Source organism: Patagioenas fasciata, chromosome 2 (assembly GCF_037038585.1).
Source record: "Patagioenas fasciata isolate bPatFas1 chromosome 2, bPatFas1.hap1, whole genome shotgun sequence".
Lineage (NCBI taxonomy): Eukaryota > Metazoa > Chordata > Aves > Columbiformes > Columbidae > Patagioenas > Patagioenas fasciata.
Genome location: NC_092521.1, coordinates 54,061,112 through 54,078,634, shown reverse-complemented (window position 1 = coordinate 54,078,634; position 17,523 = coordinate 54,061,112). Strand labels below are relative to the sequence as shown.

The 17,523-nt window shown below is 36.5% G+C and overlaps 1 protein-coding gene across 2 annotated transcripts in view; it reads left to right on the top strand.

The window, feature by feature from the left end:
• The window catches only part of LAMA1 (laminin subunit alpha 1), a 105,936-nt gene that overhangs the window by 66,464 nt on the left and 21,949 nt on the right, over positions 1 to 17,523 (top strand). For both annotated transcript variants that reach the window (XM_065832299.2, XM_071804237.1), the window contains exons 30-44: positions 300 to 421; positions 1,307 to 1,393; positions 1,652 to 1,845; positions 2,877 to 3,019; positions 6,043 to 6,141; positions 7,052 to 7,163; positions 7,320 to 7,482; positions 9,796 to 10,006; positions 10,238 to 10,354; positions 10,443 to 10,606; positions 11,298 to 11,436; positions 12,782 to 12,875; positions 14,246 to 14,362; positions 15,745 to 15,927; positions 16,179 to 16,333. In XM_065832299.2, the coding sequence (XP_065688371.1) occupies positions 300 to 421; positions 1,307 to 1,393; positions 1,652 to 1,845; positions 2,877 to 3,019; positions 6,043 to 6,141; positions 7,052 to 7,163; positions 7,320 to 7,482; positions 9,796 to 10,006; positions 10,238 to 10,354; positions 10,443 to 10,606; positions 11,298 to 11,436; positions 12,782 to 12,875; positions 14,246 to 14,362; positions 15,745 to 15,927; positions 16,179 to 16,333 (2,100 nt within the window). The remainder of the gene's footprint in view (positions 1 to 299; positions 422 to 1,306; positions 1,394 to 1,651; positions 1,846 to 2,876; positions 3,020 to 6,042; positions 6,142 to 7,051; positions 7,164 to 7,319; positions 7,483 to 9,795; positions 10,007 to 10,237; positions 10,355 to 10,442; positions 10,607 to 11,297; positions 11,437 to 12,781; positions 12,876 to 14,245; positions 14,363 to 15,744; positions 15,928 to 16,178; positions 16,334 to 17,523) is intronic.

The window sequence follows — 17,523 nt, the reverse complement described above, 5'->3', positions numbered from 1 at the left end:
ATTTTTTGCTTTGTACCATGATTTCCTGGCCTGAATTGGATTAGTAGAAGCAGAACTATATAAACTTTAATGGAAATGTAGAACAGAAGTTAGGTCAGCCTGCCTGAGGGGATATTAGTATAAGAATTCTGCTTATTTTTGCATAAAAGGTTGCTCCACTCAGAGAATGCTGACCAACAGGCAGTGACATTTAGAGGTGATTGTTGGAAATTGTATACATTTATTGATTGGGGCCAAGATAAAGTTCTTGTTGTTTGTTTGTTGTTTTTAAACTGTCTGAATTCCTTTTTGTGTATCAGAACTGCAGAGATAACACAGTTGGTGATTACTGCAGTGCTTGTGCCCCAGGCTACTATGGGAAAGTAATTGGATCCGTCAACGACTGCTCTCTTTGTGCCTGTCCCAGAGCCAACCCTGTTAGGTAACCAGAATTTATTAAATCCAATGTGCATTTTAGCATCCTGGGTTTACTGTGCTGTATGTCACCACTCCTTCTCCCTCCATGCTATGACAACAGTAGTTACCATGTCCTTAAGTTTTAGATATTTGAAAGCTACCCATTTTAGTAAATTTAGCTTACATTCTGCATTGTTCACTGCTACTGGTAAGTCTGTGGCATTTTAAAATAAAAATACCAACTGATAGAATAGTCAATTTTTTCATAAAAGTAGATCAGCCACATAGAATGTTTTATAGATAATGGAGTAAGTTGCTCTGACATGATTTAGTTTCAAATATGGGTCTTTCTTCTAACAATGCTTTTGTATTTAGAAAGATTCAGGCCATGTCCAGTCAATGCAGGAACTTTTCATGAGATCAATCCTAGGGGAAGAACAAGTATTCTTTTGTTTGAAATTCATACATATGTTTGTTTGCTAGAGGAACAGTCTACTTCATATTTTGAAAATCAAAATGCTATGCAAGCTATTTTTTCTCCAGAAGTCTGAAAAGCACATTTGTTGTTGGATAATTGAGTCAGAATAAGTGTCTAGCAACTCTGTTCTCATGCAAGTCTCAGTTAGATATGTACTATAGCCGTGCCATGCAGCATCCATTTTTCCTTGTCTCATCTTTTAAAAAAAGAGGATAATAAGGTGCTTTGGTGTGTTATACAGTAATGGAGTTACATTGGAAAAGCAAACTTTTTAAGAAACACATAATTCAAAGTGCAAATTCTACAGCACTGCATCAGCTTGAGCAGAGGATGCTGTTGCTTACAATATTTAACCTGTGGCTGAAGGTGTTCTATGTCTTTGTATGGTCTTCCATTTATATGCTAGCAGGTATTTGTTTATCCTTTCTCCAGTTTCAGTCCTACCTGTATCCTGAAAAATGTTCAGGATTACTATTGTGATGCTTGTCTCCCAGGATATGAAGGACAGTACTGTGAAAGGTGAGTTACACATGATGTCCCCAATTATTCCCAACTCCCAAGGGCAGTTTGTTTAACATGAGCCATGTTTGTATTTGGAATAGATTATTCAGTGTTAATAAATATATGAATGAGTGCTCAAGGACTTAGAGTGATTTATTAGTTACTGTTAAGAAGCCATTAATTAAAAATCTATCAGTGATCCTCAAAGATAAATGTAACATCCAATTTCATTATGAATATCCCCTGTTGTTCAGTGCCCTGTTCCTCCCTGTCTAGGTGCTCCCTTGGTTATTATGGTGACCCTCAGCTTCCCGGTGGCAGCTGCCATCTGTGTCAGTGCAATCGAAGCGGCTCTGTCCATGTTAATTGTGATCGAGCAACTGGCCAGTGCCTCTGTAAGCAAGGTGTGACAGGACAACTGTGTGACAAGTGTGAACCGAGACATCTTCTTATGGAAGACGAGTGTGTTTGTAGGTGGTTTTAAAATTATTTACTTTTCCAGTGGGTTTTGGTCTATTCCAGTAATGTTTATGTGCGCATGATTATTCCTTGAATGATGTCAGGCCCTATTCTTTCTGTGAAAAGAAAAAGATCTTAACAACTTAATGTCTCTGTAAAACAGGTTGGATTAGATAATCTCCAGAGGTCCCTTCCAACCTCAACCCTTCTGTGAACATAGAGGAAATTACAGTAGAGATCATAACACGAGATAACCAGTTGATCCTTAAAATGGCTTATTTAGCCATTAATAACCAGACTAGTTTAAGGAAAGATAATTTAAATACTTTTTTAATGTCTGTAGCATACCTTTATTTATTAGAAAATGTTGCATTCCCATGACATTGACCCTTTGGATGTGAGGTTGCTGTAATAATACTTTTGGAGTTATCTCAGGTATGTAGGCCTTCTCCACCAGTAATTAGTCATATTCCACCACTAATTAGTCATGTAATTCCTTATGAGAGGTCTGATAGCAGAAAGACTCAGCAAGTACAGTAATCTGCTTTTACAATGAATTGGGATTTAGAACTCAGCTTTTGCTTTGTATGAGTAAAATAAACAAACGAACAATCAGACAAAACCAAACAAACCCAAACAAACGAAAACCCTACCCAAAGAATAAATGGAATTATACCACTATAGGCTTGAATTTCCTGTTTTCCTACCTGTTTGGGTGAATGTTAATGGCATCACCCTGGGTTTATAGCAATATAGCTAAATAGGCTCAATAAGCTTGTAATACAGCAAGCAGCTCAATAGCCAGCACGATCAATAAGACTTGAATGTGTGCTAACCTTAAGAGAGTATGTTTGGAATAGGTCTGTTCTTGGGGTAAGAAGGGGGAGGGCAATACTACAAATCTGTATGCTCAATATTATTATACTTAATTGCTCTTAACTCAAAAGGTTAAGGCACATACTATGTAAATCAAAATAAATTTCAGTATTTCGTGTCTTGTTAATACTAACATTGCTTTCTCCTATTAAAATGGTTTATTTAGCTTGTGATGACAACTGCACAGGAGTTTTATTAAACACTTTGGATGATCTCAACAAGGCCATACTTTCAGTGAACCTTACTGGTGTTCCCCTTGTGCCCTATGGGATATTGTCAGAGTTGGAGAATGCAACGAAGCATCTGAAGGTAAAGCAAATGCACAAATAGCAGAAATGCTTAGTCACACCTTTGAAACAAAACTTGCAACCACTCACATATGCCAGTAATTTAGCAGAAACCCTCCTGCAGTTCACAACTTGTGTGTGTATGTGTAAGTGACAATCAGATTAAGACTGTTAAATTTGGTGTAGAAATATACCTTTAAGTTATTTAGTTGCCTGTATTACTTTCATTTGTGGAACTAGCATGTAAATAAATGGATGAATATGTTTTTCAGTCAGCACTGTCATTATTGAATGTGCTATATGTATGTGCTTTACCTGGATTATGCGATTGCCCAGACCTACTGAAAACAAATGGAATAATTTTCAGCAGTGAAATAGAAAGGTCAGACCAGGTCTCTTCCTTTTTTGGTCCATTTGTTAAAGAGCTGCCAAGGTATAAATCTTGAAGCTGTTCCCCTGGAGTCCTTGGGAGGAAGGGGTCTGGCAGGCTGCTTCTCCACTAGCCAGCATGCCTGGGATGCACCAGTTTGCCTTCCTTTCGGTTGTGTAGTTGTCCTCCATCTCAGGACACAAAAGCCAGGTAGAATGTTTCAGTGTTTGGCGCTTTCAGGCTGCTTGTGGCAGACTTTCCTTCCAGCTCCTCTCCTGCTTAAACAAAGGGTGAAATACCCTATTTTGTGGTTCTAGGGGGTCATGTAGTATTGGTGAGGATTAGATTCATGTGGTCTCTGCACAAAGCCAGAGAAAACAGAATCCTCCCAAGTTCACAACCACTAAAATATGTGCATCTATTCATAACAGTCTGTTCAGCAATAAGAAACTCTAAGACAAACAAAACTATTTTTTTGTATTCCACCATATCACAATAAAACCAAAATAATGTGAGCCTTCTTGTGTTGTTGGATTTGGCAAACTAAGAGTTTGAATTAAAATTTATTCTGTTTAAGATGGAAAGAAGACTGAATGCCAATCAGTGTATTCCAACATGTTAATAAGTTCAAGATCTAAATGCAAACCCGATTAAATTACATGTTTATGCTTCAGCAGAGATACTCTCATCCTTTAGTTCTAGTTGGTAACGTTTTAGTTGTAAAACTTCAGTTATGCTTCTCTTCCTTTCTGTCATAAGACATATATATATAAACTGAATTATCGTAATACTTAAAGAATACAGTTGACTTACTTTTGTGCATCACCTTCTGGGACTACAAACATTCAATATGTAGCTTTTATGTAGCGCTTTAATTAGAAACCAAAGTCAGGTCTTATGTGAAAATAAAAGCAGTTTAAGTTTCTCCTTTAGTACATATCTATCTTTATACTGAAATCAAATCAAAGCCAGCTGTCACTCTCTTGAAAGTGGGATGCCAAAAGTGATATAAAACTGTGTGACTGTGATGTCAGTTCTGTTTATATAAGGCCAAAGTTTTCTGTATTCAACTTAAACTTGAGGGTAAGTTAGTATTCTCTTAATTTTTCTCTGGAAGTGTATATTCCCCTCTTCCTGGCTAATCAAAGGTTACCTTCCCTTTTGCCTTGTATCAAAGTAACTGTAGCTGGAAACCAGAGAATCCTTAAGTTAATTTATGTGTGTTACAGATCTTCTCTGAAGGGCTATCCTCTGCAACATGTTGCGTCTTTGCCTCATGCTGGTTGCATGAAATAAGGCATAAATATACTGAATTATTATATTACTTAAAGAATACAGTTGACTTACTTTTGTGCATCACCTTCTGGGACTACAAACATTCAATATGTAGCTTTTATTTAGCACTTTAATTAGAAACCAAAGTTAGATCTTATGTGAAAATAAAAGTAGTTTAAGTTTCTCCTTTAGTGCATATCTTTATGCATTATGTATTCTATATGTATTATGAAATACTCTAGTATTTCCTCCTTTCTGTGCGTTAGGTGCGGATCTTTCAATAATGAGAGTTATCAAATCGTCTGTTCCTCTTTGCTTCCGTGTATCTAGTCCATCTGAGGACTTTGGCAGTTCTGGTTTTCTAGTTAGTTTTCTAGTGCCCCCTGCTTTACTCTCCTGACTAACCAGGCATACTTACTTTCCCATTCTGGGTTTTCAAAGTGGACTTTTAAAGAAACTTTGTTGTGCTTTATCTGCGGAGGCTCAAGAGCTTCAGCTCGTGTTTCTCTTTCACTTGTTCTTTCCTTGTCCTGAGGAAAAGACTTTGAAATTTCCATTTGACACAAGGCTGTCAGATACCCTATGTAATACTTCTTTAAAAAGTTGGGCAGAATGATACTTATTATGGTATTTACGATGGCTGACTTTGAAGCATCTGAAATCTTAAAATAACCTTTATCAGACTTGCTCTCTTTGTGAGAGATGCCCAAAGTTTCTTTACTTCTTTAGAGAAGTGATACTCTGTTGCAGTCCTTGACCATATCAATATGATACACTTGTGTACAGTGTCCTGTTTATTGCATATACAGAGCAATTTTGAGGTGACCTTGAAGCCAAATGCAGCCCATTATTCTCTCTACTTGGTGAGAGGATCCACAGGGCTGCTTGTAGTTAACGTATCATGTCTGGAGGACCAAAATCATGAACTCCTGAGTGCAATGCACTGAGCTTTGTCATGGAAACATAAAGCTCTGCAGGGTGATCCTCACAGATATAACAACTCAGATGCAGCTGTTTTGACAAGACCACCTGTTGATATGGTAGCAGCAGTGGGACTGGATGGAATAACATAACTTGTTGGACCTTGGAACTTCTTTCTCAAAGTAACTTATTTGGGCAGCCCCAGACTGTGGTGAAATTGAGAATCAGAAAAGCGGAAATTTTGCTTCCTTCTTATTACTTGGTTGAAAGTACAACATGGCTGGATTCTTGTTTCTTTATGTAAAGAAATGACGCACTTCACATGAACTGTATGTGTGTAATTAGTTTGTCATCTTTTGTGCTTTATAAAATATCTAAGTAATCTAAGCAGTGTGCATAGTTATTTTCTTCCCAGGACTTTTCTGGATGTACAACAATGTCCTTAAATTACAGTTACAAATTCTTCTTGTTACTTATAGGCATCTATAGTTCCTAGAGAAGATCCAACTTATTCATTATCTACAGCAAAAGAAAGTCTTCTGAGTTTATCAGGAGGGATTGATCAACTGCATGAAGAGGTAGGTGCTGGCTTCTTTATTCTTAGCCTTTCTGAAGTAATCCTTTGAGATTTCATAGCATGGTACATAAGAACATCTATAGACCTCATGGAAATCATTCAGTCCATTCTGTAGTCTTTCTGAGGAGGACAGTTAACTGGTCTGTGGAATTCTTCTGCAAACTGCAGTATTTTGTGATATTGTCAATTAGATTTACATTAAGCTTGTTCTCTAAAACTAGACAAAGGGAGATAATTTCTTTTAACCCATGGAGCTTATCCAAAATTATGTCATAGCCTAATATTCACCATAAAGTCTTTGATACCTATTGTATTATCTTTAAAAAGATCTCAGACAAAATAAATCTGTTGAAAATCCACGTGAAAGTAGACAATGTTTGTATTGTTTATTCAGTTTTAACACAAGAAAAATTGCAGGTAGAAAAGTGATGATAGTACTTCAGCCATCAGATCTCATTTGCTGACCATGCGTACCTATAATTTTCTGACCATTTATGTGTAATCTAACTAGGCGCTTGTACTAACAGTGTTGTCATTGCTAAAAGTGTTGTATCCAGAAGAGTGATTTTCTTAAAATATATTAATTGTAGCTAAAAAAATACCCAACTAATGTTTACTTTCTTAAAGAAATAGCTTTGATAGTTATGATCTTACTGATTACAAAAATAATTGATAACAAATTCTTCACTGATATCAGAGGTTGAAACTTTCAATGTAATTAAGGCATCTGCCAAGCATGGAAGAATCAGAGGTTTATAAATCAGCTAGATCTGCCTTATCAGAAAACATTGTTTCCTCTCACCAAGTTTTCTCAATATTGGGGAAAAAAGGTGTAAAAACAATAGACAAATGTAATTAATTAGTCAGTGGTTTGGGACTACTGCCAATGATTATCTCTGATTTTATTCTAGTCATCCAGATTTTTGAAAAAAGCTTGGCAGCTTAACACAATGACTCAGGAAACCAGGAATAAAACTCAAGAACTGACTGGATTTATTGACACAGTACATGAAACCATCAAAGGTATCCTGCTTTCAAGATATTTCCACTTCTTTAAGATCCGGAAGTGTATTTCCTTTGCAACTCTTAAAGAACATGGAAAGTACTGCAGTTTGCACAGGGGGTTCACATATATTTCATTTTTAATGGTATGACTAAATTGTTTACTCTCCTACTTAGTACTTACTGAAGCTGCTATGTCACTAAATGAAACACTGGGCCTGGATCTCCCACTGTCAAATGCTACATCTCAGAGCCTGCATGATGATATTTCTACCCTTTTGGATGCATTGCGCAAGAAAGATTTTGTTCAACAGCACCACAACACTACCAATGTCCTAAAGTAAGCCTGAAAACTTTTTTACGAATGTCTATACTATGCAATATTACTTTTTGGAGAGAAATCTGGGGAAACATCATGCCATGGTAAGAGGTGGTATGTTGGATAACTAGTCCAGGTGGAGCTATATGAACTCTAAATTTGAAGTTAGCATTGTCTGAAAATATTTGGGCACCCCACATGATACTAATGTAGCCACAATTTGTTCATTTGGACGTGTTATAAAATTCCATTACAATAAGTGAAAAAACTCAGTGGTTTCACTTTGATTCAAATTTGGCCATAATATGCATCTCCTTGCTGGTTTGGCTAGAGATGTAGAACTGTCTCAGGCAATTGCAAGCCCAGAACATGTCAGGTCTACTGAAGGACATGACAACTTATTGCCACTGAAATATCTATCACATAGATATGAAGCCAAGGCACTTGTTTCAGCATTCTGAGCCGCTGTTTAGGATTGTATTCCATTGTCTTGATTTGTCCCCAGTTGCAAACTATTTTAAAATGTTTTTTTCTATTCATTATTTATTAGTACTTATTGCCAGACTTGGCAGTGGAAAACATTGATTGTTCCAAAAGTCAGCAAAATTTTTGTTCTAATTTCAGAAATACTGAGTATTCTCATAGCTCAGAAAAAGCAGTAAGAGTGTTAGCATTGGCTTCAAGGGAGAAAGATTTAGACCAGAGTGGAATATTTCTGAAAATCGGACTTTTCTTAATTAAATGTTTTGGATTAGGTAGGATAGAATGTTTATGCTGGTAGCATATCTGATTCTGTTCAACAGGCTCCTGTGCTTGTCCTTGTACTGCATATTAAATTGTATAGAAGTTAAATGGACTAGAAATGTACCATTTATTGTTACATTTTTTAGGAACTTCAAATAGTTTTTGCGCTTAAAAAAACATCTCAAAATGTCCTGTTGCATGGTAACAGAATGTTCTGATTTTCAACATTGACTTTGGAGCTGTTACACAAGGCATTTGTAAATCAACTTTTTCAATTATAGGCTGCTTTGAAACTTCTGAAAGTTCTCTAAGTGTCCTTTGACAGATTGAAGAAGAGAATTAATAAGATTTACAAGTTTGCTTGCTCTGCAAAATTTATCGTGCTGTGCAACTGTAAATTCAGAACTGACTTAAATAAGCAGCTTGGCTGTGCATTTTTCAGGGAGCAGAAGGTACCACATGACTCACAGTGGACTGGGCATATAATGACATACTCTTAAGCAGTGTTTGTAACTGAGGTCTCCACACATTTGCCGTGTAAGGCAAAGTTCTCAAATAACTTGAAACTTAACCTTTTTATTCTACACTGAAGTGGAAGTCATTACCATCTGTAAAATACTTTCTTTTCTTGTAGCTTTTTTAGGGCTGTGGCTTGTGAGTGTAAGGACTCTGAATTATTAGTTTTAAGAAATACATGCAAATGCACATCTGCTATTCAATAAGCGAGCTGGGATGTGCTGTATATAATTATGAAATAAACTAGATTTTTATATAACGTGAAATCTGATTAGAAGTATCATTACAAGAGTTGCAGTGTGCAGTATATGTGCTGAAACAAAGAGAAACAGAGGAATAGACTTTCCAGATAATTTTTAGTTCAATTCCTTCAATACTGGAAAGTATTCAAATGGAAAGTGGTCAAGTAGAGATGAAAATATTCCCAAAAAGTTTTTAATCACAGCTGAAGTGATTAAAAACTGATGTATTTGAGGATATTTAATATTTCCCAGGTAATTTCTGTTACTGATTTTAAGATAAGTGCAGATATTGCTCATTTCAGTGTCCATTTTAATAAGGCTACTTATTTTTATTTTATAATTTAAATTTTCAGGACTCTTGGAGGTGTGTGTATATGTGTATATATATATACACATATGTCCTTCAGTTGTAGTTACTTGTTTCTTTCCAGTGTCAGTCCTCATAACTGATGTTTTGATTCTACATTCAAAATACAAATCACTACAGTTAAGACATAGAGCAGTGCCAGAGGGTTGTTTCACAGAGGTTTTAATGTGGAGAATGTCCCAAGCAAGTCCAAGCAAATGTGATTTATACTAGCACCTTTCCCCTCTAGTCACCACAGAAGAAGTTTATGTATTCCTGCTTTCTCCCCCAGGCAGTCATCTTATTGTATGGTAAGATGAGTAACTAAGCTAATGTGTATGTACACTATTATAGGAAAAAAAATGAAGACTTTTGTAAGAAGATGCATTTAAATTAATTTCACGTGACCCTAATTTCTCCTCAAGAAATCATGACTAAGTTTCTCCTATGCCATTTATTTATTTTACTGATTCCTCTCTTTGTCAGAGCTGCAGAGAATTTGTTGATCCGGGTTCAGAAAGAATATCTTAAACCCCAGCAGGAGCTTGCTGAACTGAAAAAGGATGCAAGCCAGCTCTTATCAGAGCACAGCAGCAGACTGCAAGATGCCCAGGACCTGGTGAATAAGGCACTTGCTGACATGAGTGAGACCAACCGCTTGTTTCCTCTTATCTCAAGCAACTTGGCGGAGTTAAATGTAAGACTGGACAGTGTTGTTGCATAAGAAATACCAACTCTAAAATTGTGTTCAAAAGTTGCTTTTTAGACTTTAATAAATTAATACAGGTTTAAACATGTTAATGTATGTGATACCTTAAACTCAAAGGAAACCAGATCCCTTTTTGAAAACCAAAAACTGATTATGTGATATGTGACCTCATCTGTGCCAGCTGACTAACTACTATAAAACACTTAATTTGTGCTATAGGAGAAAAAGCTAAATATAAAGGAAGGTGAAGTGGTCTCGACTGTGCTCATTAAGGAAGGGAAGGTCCTAGTGAATGTTGCTGCTGCTCTTGCCCAAGATGTAAAGAGCTCTACGTCTGTAAGTTCTTAGGTTTTAACATCCTCTTTGATACTGTCAGGTGTATTTTGCTATTGAAAATAAAAGGGGAAACCATTTTGTTGTGCAGAACCTGGAGGTCCACCAGGATGAGTTAGTCTTGTGGAGCACCAAACTGCGACACCATGTGGATGAACTGGTGATGCAGATGTCTGTACGAGGAGTGCTTGACCTGGTATACAGAGCTGAGGACCATGCTGCCCAGTTCCAAAGACTTGCAGATGCACTAGAGAGGTACGAAGCATGACAAATAGGAAATCAGGAGAGATTTACAGTGGTATCTGGCAGATTTATTTTAAATAGGTAGTGGCTTAATCCACTAAAGTAGGTCCCTGCCCACGGAAATTAATCTTCTGTCCCAGGAATCCTTCTAGGATTCTTGCTGTTTTGTCTTTTAAGGTCAGTCGATTTGTGTGTTAAAAGTTAAATCCTATCAGATTGGAAAATTTACATGTGTTTTAAGTTTGAGAAGACAAAATTTTGGTCTGAGCAACTCTGACTTTGCTGCAGCCAGATAAATTAAATAAAGCAAAATTTAATACAGAATAGCTTTCAGATGCTTGTAATTTTCTCTACTTTGCTTTTGAGCTCCATCTACGAACCCTGTTTCTGTTCTGTTTAGGTGATGTGATTTGTTCTTCATGCAAAATGTGACTTAAGTGGCTTTATAAATTGAAAAACTGACCACGAACAAAAAGGAATGAAACGAGAAAAAAATAGATGAAAACCTTTTTTTGAACTGATTCTTTCAGTTCAAAAAAATAAACTTAAAACCCCTTATGCAACATAGGGCAAGGTGTGCTCATTTTTTCAGAGTGCATCATGGATCCTAGAAAGATGTGCCTGTTGTAACTGAAGACATGGAATTTAGTGCTTGACTAAGCTATTATCTTGAAAAATAATTACTTGTTAATTCTGTATTTAGTGGCCTCTCTAAAGTAAGAAATGTGACTCTGAACACAACTGCTGCTGTCTACACCCACTCCAGTGTTAAAAGTGTGATTGAAAGAACAGAGAGTTTGGCAGATGATGCATCTAGAGTTATGAATGGCCCCCTGGATTTAGTAAGTATCAATATTTGTATTTTAATTAATGTCTTTCCCTTTCTCATTTTGGAATGTTTGTTTTTCACTTGGTGAAATCTGAGTCTTCTTGATGGAGCCTGTCCTACCAACTAGTATATCCTGTATCCTGAATCTGTACTCCAAAACAGTAACAGGGCGCTTTCAGACAAAGCAGAAAAAAGCTTTTGAGGTCTGCTCTGGAATCGATCTAGTTGATGTCCCTGCTCATTGCAAGGATTTGAACTCATGACCTTTGAGGGTCCCTTCCAACCCAAACTATTCTATGATTCTGTGTTCTGTTTACTTTGCTTTTCACTCTGACATAGTACCATTTACTGTTTCTGGTTTTTTTTGAATGTCTAATGCATGGTTAACTGGACTGGTCTTCATTCTATGAGTGCTTATGTCAGTCATCTGACATGTGTTCCTGTAAAGCATAAGTTCCCAAGCCTCTGGTGCTTGCTTTCACCTTTGGAATTATTCAACCATCTCCTCATTTGACCTGTCCCTCTTCCACTTCTATATAGATATTCTCAACCGTGAATGTTTTGTTTAGTTGAGGACATTTCATAACCAAATGGATGTTTGTGTCTCATCTGTTACCTCTCTGCCTTACAAGATTATCAGGTTGTTACTGTTACTGAAACAATAGATTAAAAAGACCTGACCAGTTATCAGTCTGACCTCATAACTTTCATATTGTTCTGTTTCACTCCCCTTTTATCTCTTTCTGCTTTTCATGATTGTAAAACCAAGGAAGGAGTGGGCTATGTTTTACAAGTGCCTTGCACATTGTGCCTGAAGAAACAAATATCTGAAATATTTACATGATAGTCATCAAAATAGTTGGCATTGTTTTCTGAACTTGTACGTGGTTTTATAGCTGTCTGTCTTATTAAAGCTTTGCACAGTATGAATTCTTCAAGGTGCTCTTCCAAATTCTTCTGGTTGGATAAATGGATTAAAAGAATACTTTAAAGACTGAGATTTTGAGATGTCTCACTTTTAAGTGCAAAGTGCTGGGAATTTTGATTTAGGCCTGGAGCTAGAATTAGTGGTGTTCCGAAAGGCAACACTGTATCAGTAGCGGCGTTCAGACTAGAACCTGGTACCTTTTGTTTCACAGTCTTCTCTTTTTGTTATTTTACAAAATGATTCAGTGTCACATTCTTGGAAAATGATTACAACTTGTGTTTTTTTAATTGAGCCTTAATAAAGTAATAAATAGAAATCTCATAAATAATGAAAATATTCAGTAACTTGAAGTGGACATCTGCAGATGCTTACATGTTTTGAGTTGCATTTCTGTTTTTCGTATGTGACAACTGATGTCTGTGTTTTTCAGCCAGAGGATTCTCTCAGTCTTCTTGGAAAAGAAGCTCTGCTGCGTAGCTCCAAATTTCAGAGTGAAGCTAAAACTCTGAAGAAAAAGAGTGACGGTCAGTTTTTCAGAGTTCATATTTCTGCTTCTATTTATTTTCCTATCTCCTGTTTTGTGTGGGGTTTTTTGTTTGTGTTTTTTGTTTATTTTGTTTGTTTTGTTTGGGTTTTTTAGTGGTGTTTTTTGTGCCTTTTTAAAAATTAGCATAAAAAAAGGAAAAATAGTGCATATGACTATATACATATTTTTATACAATTAAGATTAATGTATTATGGAGTATTTTACCTTTTTTTAGCTAAGAATATAATTTTTCTCTGTAAACATGTAAAAAAATTGGCCTTCACTATACCTTATTTACCTCGAGCAATACTTGATTTAAATGGCTGTTTTTCCAAACATTGTTAATTAAATCATTAGGGATTGTGCAGTACACAAAGAACAAACAGAGTCATAGAATACCAGGTTGGAAGAGACCTCAGGAATCATCTGGTTCAACCTTTCTTGGCAAAAATAATTACTGAAGAAATATGTTCATCCAATTTTATATAATGTATCATGGATTACACAAGTATGTAGGGTGATATGTTTAAATCATAATCATTTGTACCCGTTCCTTGTACGCAGCTGAAATACAGAAACAAGGTGAACTTTTTTGTCTGTAAAAAGTGCCTTTTGGCTCAAAGTCTGTCTATAAATTCCAAAGTGTTCCCTCCTACCCCCCCTCTTTTTTTGTACTCCAAATATATGAGCAAGGCATTGGAGTCTGCACCATGAAAGATCAGAAAAGCATTTTGAACACAGACTTTGTGTAGGACCAGAGGCTTGGCCCTACGGGAAATTTTGGATGAAACTGGACAGAAAGTGAATGTTTCAGAGAGATAAATTGTAACTGTAGAACGATCTTTGCTTTTAAAATCAATGGCTTTACAAATATGTGTACATTCAATGTCATTTAGGTGGACAGAATACATACTGATTTTGCTCTTTCTATGTATTTTTATTTTCTTGTGAGAGGATTCTGCAAACAGGTCACAAATGAAGGTAAAACACTTTGTTGAATGGCTTGTGTCAGATATCACAAAAAGTGAAGAGCAGCATAAAAATTATAAGGGTTCACAATCATGAGTCAATTTATAGTATGTTCCTCTGTTTCTACCAATTAAGTCTGATGGAATTGGCCAAAAAGGCTAACTTTGAATGGAACAGTGCCCGCAGCATCTTATCTGTGCATACTGCATTCATTTTGCATTCCTGTTAGTAAAATGCTCTTTCTGTTGGGGAAAAAAAAACAAAACCAACAAAAACCAAACAACATCACAGTTGCATTGGTTAAATGAGTGAATGCTTGTTATCCCTATCCATAGTGTTCCTGTGAGTTGTATGGTATTTGTTTATGCATGGAAAAATCACAGCTATTTCTTCCAACAGGCCTTTTATTTGGATTGAATGGGCTGAACAAAAAGGTAGAAATGATTCAGGAAAGTACTAACAAAATTGTCAACCAGCTTAATGATTCCCTGTTGACACTAAGAACATTGCCTAATGGTAAGTGAAATTTATATTGACATTTTCCTTATGAAAGAGCCATCTAGTACAATCATAATAAAATCCTGTTGATTGTCTGATTGCAGAGGCCTAGCAATAAACTACACTGGAGACTCATTTAGCCTTCTGTCTAGATTAGAATTCTAAGTTCACAGCTTTAAAATACTCATTTTACAGCTGAGGTTCTTAACCCACACTAAATTGTGATATTAGTGATGAAGTTACACTGGATATTAATTGCAGGATGCTATCTTACATAAAGCTAAACTTAGAAATCAAACAATATTAAGCTGTGAGTTAAGGAGCACTGTCCTATGATCTTATTAATGCCTTAATTTTCAGTTTTGTTGTTACATTTATTGAATTTTTCTCCCCCCCCCTTTTTTTTTTAATCTGGGGACGGAGTCATGGTAGTGTCGCTCTCTGTATAGGGTACTGGTTGGAAGAAGGATCCCTGCAGATCTAAATCACTTCTTTTGTGCCAGCTGCAGCATCTTCCCACAATTTCGGGCACAGGGGCTATAAGGAGAAGGCTGAGATTGGCATACTCACTATATAAGTGATTATAGCCCAAAGCAAAGGGTGTGATAAACCTTCTGCCTGAGCAGCTTTCTGTAGGATTAGAAACATAAGTCTCAGGCTGGTGACTCCAAGTGCCAACACTCATTTGGAAATTAAACACTGTGAGCCTGATTTATTCATATCATCTTCTTGTTGTGATAGGCAGAATCAAGTTCCCCATCACTGCATTCTGTGTCCATATTGTATTCAGAGCTGGTCATGAAAAGTAAAACATTTTTTTCTAGAATTCAAAATTTGGATTAATTAAGTCCCTCGATCAAAAGACATGAAAATCTAAACTGAGGAGCCTTAATTAAAATAGCTGCAAATCCTATTAGTTATATGTTTGCATAAAATATTTACTTATTATATACCCCTATGTGTGTAAGAACAAACAGAATGACCTCTGTAGCTATAACTATATCTGTATCACCAGCTGGAGAACATTGACCATGTTTTCTGTTCGGGCCCATGTCTGTGGCCATTTTCCAACTTAAGAAATGGGCAAGAGGAGTTGCACCAGTCTCCTGGCACTCCAGTATCGCAGAAGGTAAACATCCCACTCTGTCACCCATGACGCATTCAACAGTTAAGCAAAGTTAGATCACAGTAGGTCTTGGTTTGCAGCTCCCCTCATAGACTGAAGAATACAAACAAAACCAGAACTCTCGACTATGAAAGGAACATAGCTGACAGCATTTTGATTGTTTGTAACTGTGTCGTTATGAAGCCAGGCATTTATTATTCCCAAGTATGTATGAAAGCTGTGATTTTTTTTTTTTTTTAATTTACCTTTTTTTAAAACCTGTGAACTGTTTCAGATATGAGGAAATACATGCTTGAGGTGAAAGAGCTGGCTGTGTCCGCAAACACCAGTGCTGTGATGGGTTTAAGTCACTTCGGGGATTTCAGTCAAAAGCTGCTGAATACTTCTTCTACATTGTCCCGAGTTAATGATACATTGAGGAAAACTAGTGAACTAATAACTCATACATCAAAAGCTGGTACGTTTGCTGCTTCATTGCTCTTTAGAAATGTCACTGCTTGCAGAAGCAGTACTAATATTAAATTTTAATAGGCATTAAATATGAGTCAGATGGACTGAAAATTTCTTCCTAATTCAATAAAGATCTCCTAACTTTTTAAAAGACCTCTAGAGGAGTCGCATGGGATGTTGTTAAGTTTGCGTATTCCTTACTGTTAAAAGTAGATTTAACTTTCAACCTGCAACAACTTTTCATTCATGTGTTGGCAGCAATCACAGCTGAAAAACAAGTTAAAGAAGTAGAAGCACAAGCAACTCTTTTATTCGATAGGCTGAAACCTTTGAAAATGCTGGAGGATAACCTGAACAGAAACCTGTCTGAAATTAAAGAGCTCATCAGCCAGGCCCGCAAGCAGGCAGCATCTGTAAGTTCCATTGTCCCAGACTTAAAGGGGTTCACTTTCACTTCTATCAGGGAAGTTCTTCGAGATAAAGAGTCTGAAATTTACTGTCAAGGTACCTCGTTGTTCCAAGATCTCACTGAAGTCCAAGAGCACTGACTGATTCTTGAAGCATACTGGCAGGGCTGTTGGTATGTTTTATAGTTTTAGCTTCAAGTTTCTTATTGCATTTGTGACTTTGCCAGAACATACAATATGCCAGAAAGCAGTCGCAGAGATGGTCTGCTGAGAAAGAGACAAGTGAGGGAATGGTGCTGCCATTCTTTTTAGGACAAGATGTTAATTTATAAGCTTATTTTAGAGATTGATGTAGGGTGCCTCCTTATAGCATCAAGTATAATTGCAATTTTTTTTAATGAGTGTTGATTCTATCAACAAATTTACCATCTATGCCCTGCCATGTCTCTATGTTCTTCTTTGCAAGAAGCTGCTGTGCATCCAGAATACTTAAAGACAAATAATATACTTGTTTTTAAATCTCTGCCCCCTGATTAAAGACAACAAAAGCAAATCAACTGTACTATGGGCCTCATTAAACTGTGAGGGGAATATGGAAATGACTTTGCACTTGGTGACTTTTGGTATGTCTTTGGCTTTAGTATGTGTGTCTTACTGTAAGGTTTAGGGAGGTTTTGTTTTAAAAAATAAAAGGCTTTCAGTTCTTTCTGCAAATCTCCTTAATTATATGGTTATTGCTTCTCTGTCACAGTCTACTGAAGCTTAATGAATCCACTGGCAAAAAGAGGGAGCAGTATTTTCAGAAGTGTCATAAGCCACAGAGGTTCCTGGCAGGGTAAAAAGAAGTGTTAGCAGAATCCCCATTTCCAATTTTGAGAGTTTATTCTGTTGTTTTGCAAACTTCTACTAGAGGAAAGAAACTTTATATATATGTGGCCATATGCATATGCACACGTGTGCTGTATGTATTTAGTTTGTTACAGGCATGTTCAGTGAAGTTGATGAAGTTAAGGCTTTTCTGTTATTAAAATATCATTACACCACCAGCCTCCTTGAAGTTTGGTTGCATTTAGCATGAATTCGTGTCCCATCAGTACACTGGACAATGTTCAAAAGACTTAGTGGTATGACAGCAGAAATATGAATTTCTCTACTTCATCTTAAAAGAAGTTTAACTTGTAATATATTCACAAATA